Source organism: Sinocyclocheilus rhinocerous, unplaced genomic scaffold (assembly GCF_001515625.1).
Source record: "Sinocyclocheilus rhinocerous isolate Xijiao unplaced genomic scaffold, SAMN03320098_v1.1 scaffold936, whole genome shotgun sequence".
Classification (NCBI taxonomy): Eukaryota; Metazoa; Chordata; class Actinopteri; order Cypriniformes; family Cyprinidae; genus Sinocyclocheilus; species Sinocyclocheilus rhinocerous.
Window position 1 is genome coordinate 790,529 of NW_015662583.1, and position 4,531 is coordinate 795,059.

Genomic DNA, 4,531 nt, shown 5'->3' on the forward strand with positions numbered 1-4,531 from the left:
GTAAAAATATTTCACAATTTTACTGCTTTTGCTGTATTTCTGATCAAATAAATGCAGGCTTGGTGAGCAAAAGAGACTTCATTAAAACACATTAAAAATCTTACTGGTAGTTTCTTTTCAGCTTTCATTTTAATTTTGGTTTTAGTAATTGTGTTTTGTCAGTTGTTTTAATTATGACTTTATCATTTTGATTATATAGATAGATATTGATATATTCTGTTACATAACCTTTATTTCAGTTAGTTGTCTTCTAGGCAAGATTTCAAATTTTTGTTTGCTTTTCCCCCCCGTTTTAGTTTAGTTTGTGATTTCCTGTTTGTTCTTTTATGCGTTTCCTCATGTTTTCCTGCAACAGGTGGATTGGTCTGCAGTGCCGTGGGATTTCTTCATCATCTCGCAGCTCCGAGCTCGACGGTCACATGACGAGCCGGAGCGAGACGTCCAGATCTGCTGTAATGTGTTTGAGAACGGCTGCATGACTCTCTGGAGGATTCCTCACGGAGACACGCTTCAGGTTCGGCTCACTTCGTTCCCGTCTCATCCTCCGCATTCATACGTCCTCCGTGAAACCTGTCTGTCTTCATCGCTCCACCTTTAGGATCTTCTGGCCGAGCCCGTTGCTAGAGAGGATGTTTCTCTGCTAGTCGCTCTGTTGCTGGAGCTGGTGAAAGAGTTTCATTCCTGTCGAGTGGTTCACGGAGGCCTGAAGCCAGAGTCGCTGTACTTTTACCACAGGTTCGTGAATATAACACATGCACACGCAAGCATTTGATGGATGGCATTTGTATCGATGCTTGTTTCTAACCTGGTGTTGCTGTATTTGTGTCCGCAGCGGCATCACAGCACTAGATTTCTCAAACTCAGTGGATCTGCAGCTCCAGACTGACGTCACAACAGCACAAGCTCTTCCTTCTGCACAGAAATACATACAGCAGGGTCTCCTGTCGCCTTCTGCCTCACCTTATCAGGTACATTCATCATTTATTTTAATTCATATATATTTATTTATTTTTAATTTTTTATTAATCTATTTTTTAGTTTTGCTTTTATTTTTAGTTATTTTCATAAAATTAATTAATTTTTATATTCGGTCTGCTGAGGGTTCAGCATTATTTCATGCTGAATATTCTGTTTCACATTAAAAAAGTTTCATGTTTCTTGGTGACTTTAATACGCAGTAGTGAATCATCTTTAGAGCAGGAGAATAATCAAATGCTTAAAATGTGTAAAAAGCAGTAATCTTTGCATTCCATTTCTGCGGTTGTTTCTGCTCTTTTGCGACAGGTCGATCTGATCGGCGTTGCAGAAATCGTTCACATGCTGCTGTTTAATCGGCCGATGAATGTGACGCAGGAAAACTCGGCCTGGAGTTTGGATGAAGGATCTGGATCTCAGCACAGGTAAGAACATCATCTGTCATCATTGTACAGAAAAACATGAATTCATGCCATATTTGACCCCAAAATCAGGAGAAAGCATACAGAGAATTATGTATATATTTTCATTCAAATAAAGCACATTTACCCTAAATTTTCATCATTGTAATAAAAAAAAAAAGTGCACACCTTTTATAATATTCGTTGCTGCCTTTAGCTCATGCAAATTATGTCACAGTTATGTAATATTAATAATGTGATTTTTTTTGGGGCATGAAATGTGATGTTTTTTGTGAGTTTAACACATGCATGCAGGAGAAATATTCGATCAGAAGGACGTGAGACGAGCTGCTCTTGTTTGTTTCAGCATTCCCGTCGAGCCTTTATGGAAGCAGTTTTTCCACACGATTCTGAATCCAGAGGAAAAGTCTTCAGAGCTGCTTTTGTCCGAGCTCATCAGTAACGTGAGGAACAACTTATGAAGTCAAACTGCACTCATTTGTTGTAAAATAATGCCATTTGTTAAAGAACAGCTCTGATTATGAATTGGTGGCTGTGGTATTAATGTTATATATTGCTTTTTACACATTAATAAACTATTTTCTCAATGTAATCTTGGGTGTTTTTTTAATTAATAATAATTAAGAAAATCTGTTTAATCTCAGCAATTGAGGGCATCTGAAAGTTGTAGTCTTTGAGAAGATCATTTCTATTAAATAATGACTTAAGCTATGAGAGGTTGTGTTATTAAAAAATAGTCAACCTTCCACTAGATGAAGATAGAAGGTTTTTCATTGGCAAGCAGCACTAAAAGCTTTCTTTAGTTTAGTTTTTTGGCCTCAATAGACTTGTATTTTGGGTTCAGATTATTAGACTGTTTTGAATCTCCATTATTTGATTCATGTTGCTTTGAAAACCTGAAAATCAATGTACAGATCTCCAAAATGAGACACGTTCTGCTGTATGACAATGAACTGCATGAATCACTATTACAGCAGTTATTATTTAGTTCATTCAAACTCTCTCTTCATGTTTTCATGATTGCATTTTTTGATTGCACGTTACAACAAGGTGATGCTAATTAACATTAGTTAAAACTAAAAACAATGAGAAAAATGTGTGTGCGAGTGTGTGTCTATGTCTGAGAGAGAGTGTGTGTGTCACTGTGTGTGTGTGTATGTCTGAGAGAGTGTGTGTATCTGTGTGTGTGTGTGTGTGTGAGACTGTCTCTCTCTGTGTGTGTGTGTGTGTGTATCTCTGTGTATGTGTATGTCTGAGAGAGAGTGTGAGTGTGTGTGTGTATGTCAGCGAGTGTGTGTGTGTATGTGTATGTCAGAGAGAGAGAGAGTGTGTATGTCAGAGAGAGAGAGAGAGAGTGTGTATGTCTGAGAGAGTGTGTCTGAGTGTGTGTGTCAGAGAGAGTGTGTGTATGTCAGAGAGATGCCATATTTGACCCCAAAATCAGGAGAAAGCATACAGAGAATTATGTATATATTTTCATTCAAATAAAGCACATTTACCCTAAATTTTCATCATTGTAATAAAAAAAAAAAGTGCACACCTTTTATAATATTCGTTGCTGCCTTTAGCTCATGCAAATTATGTCACAGTTATGTAATATTAATAATGTGATTTTTTTGGGCATGAAATGTGATGTTTTTTGTGAGTTTAACACATGCATGCAGGAGAAATATTCGATCAGAAGGACGTGAGACGAGCTGCTCTTGTTTGTTTCAGCATTCCCGTCGAGCCTTTATGGAAGCAGTTTTTCCACATGATTCTGAATCCAGAGGAAAAGTCTTCAGAGCTACTTTTGTCCGAGCTCATCGCTAACGTGAGGAACAACTTATGAAGTCAAACTGCACTCATTTGTTGTAAAATAATGCCATTTGTTAAAGAACAGCTCTGATTATGAATTGGTGGCTGTGGTATTAATGTTATATATTGCTTTTTACACATTAATAAACTATTTTCTCAATGTAATCTTGGGTGTTTTTTTAATTAATAATAATTAAGAAAATCTGTTTAATCTCAGCAATTGAGGGCATCTGAAAGTTGTAGTCTTTGAGAAGATCATTTCTATTAAATAATGACTTAAGCTATGAGAGGTTGTGTTATTAAAAAATAGTCAACCTTCCACTAGATGAAGATAGAAGGTTTTTCATTGGCAAGCAGCACTAAAAGCTTTCTTTAGTTTAGTTTTTTGGCCTCAATAGACTTGTATTTTGGGTTCAGATTATTAGACTGTTTTGAATCTCCATTATTTGATTCATGTTGCTTTGAAAACCTGAAAATCAATGTACAGATCACCAAAATGAGACACGTTCTGCTGTATGACAATGAACTGCATGAATCACTATTACAGCAGTTATTATTTAGTTCATTCAAACTCTCTCTTCATGTTTTCATGATTGCATTTTTTGATTGCACGTTACAACAAGGTGATGCTAATTAACATTAGTTAAAACTAAAAACAATGAGCAACGTGTGTGAGTGCGAGTGTGTGTCTGTCTGAGAGAGAGTGTGTGTGTCACTGTGTGTGTGTGTGTATGTCTGAGAGAGTGTGTGTATCTGTGTGTGTGTGTATCTCTGTGTATGTGTATGTCTGAGAGTGTGTGTGTGTGTGTGTCTGAGAGAGTGTGTATCTGTGTGTGTGTGTGAGACTGTCTCTCTCTCTCTGTGTGTGTGAGACTGTCTCTCTCTCTCTGTGTGTGTGAGACTGTCTCTCTCTCTCTGTGTGTGTGAGACTGTCTCTCTCTCTCTGTGTGTGTGAGACTGTCTCTCTCTCTCTGTGTGTGTGAGACTGTCTCTCTCTCTCTGTGTGTGTGAGACTGTCTCTCTCTCTCTGTGTGTGTGAGACTGTCTCTCTCTCTCTGTGTGTGTGAGACTGTCTCTCTCTCTCTGTGTGTGTGTGTGTGTGTGAGAGTGTGTGTGTATGTCAGAGAGTGTGTGTGTGTATGTGTATGTCAGAGAGAGAGAGAGTGTGTATGTCAGAGAGAGAGAGAGAGAGTGTGTATGTCTGAGAGAGTGTGTCTGAGTGTGTGTGTCAGAGAGAGTGTGTGTATGTCAGAGAGAGAGTGTGTGTGTTTGTGACTGTCTCTGAGAGTGTGTGTGTGTGTGTGTGTGAGTGTGAGTGTGAGTGTGAGTGTGAGTGA

At 38.2% G+C, this 4,531-nt stretch overlaps 1 protein-coding gene across 5 annotated transcripts in view; it reads left to right on the forward strand.

Annotated features, from left to right (window-relative positions):
- LOC107728135 (mitotic checkpoint serine/threonine-protein kinase BUB1 beta-like) overlaps positions 1 to 3,348 on the forward strand; it is a 19,573-nt gene extending 16,225 nt beyond the window's left edge. For 3 of the 5 annotated variants that reach the window (XM_016538222.1, XM_016538225.1, XM_016538223.1), the window contains 5 exons: positions 356 to 514; positions 599 to 735; positions 833 to 968; positions 1,285 to 1,400; positions 1,744 to 1,978. In XM_016538222.1, the coding sequence (XP_016393708.1) occupies positions 356 to 514; positions 599 to 735; positions 833 to 968; positions 1,285 to 1,400; positions 1,744 to 1,858 (663 nt within the window). In that variant the 3' untranslated portion in view covers positions 1,859 to 1,978. Of the gene's footprint in view, positions 1 to 355; positions 515 to 598; positions 736 to 832; positions 969 to 1,284; positions 1,401 to 1,743; positions 1,979 to 3,113 lie in introns of those variants that run through there. The other 2 variants (XM_016538224.1, XM_016538226.1) reach the window with 1 other exon arrangement.
- The last annotated feature ends 1,183 nt before the right edge of the window (positions 3,349 to 4,531 follow it).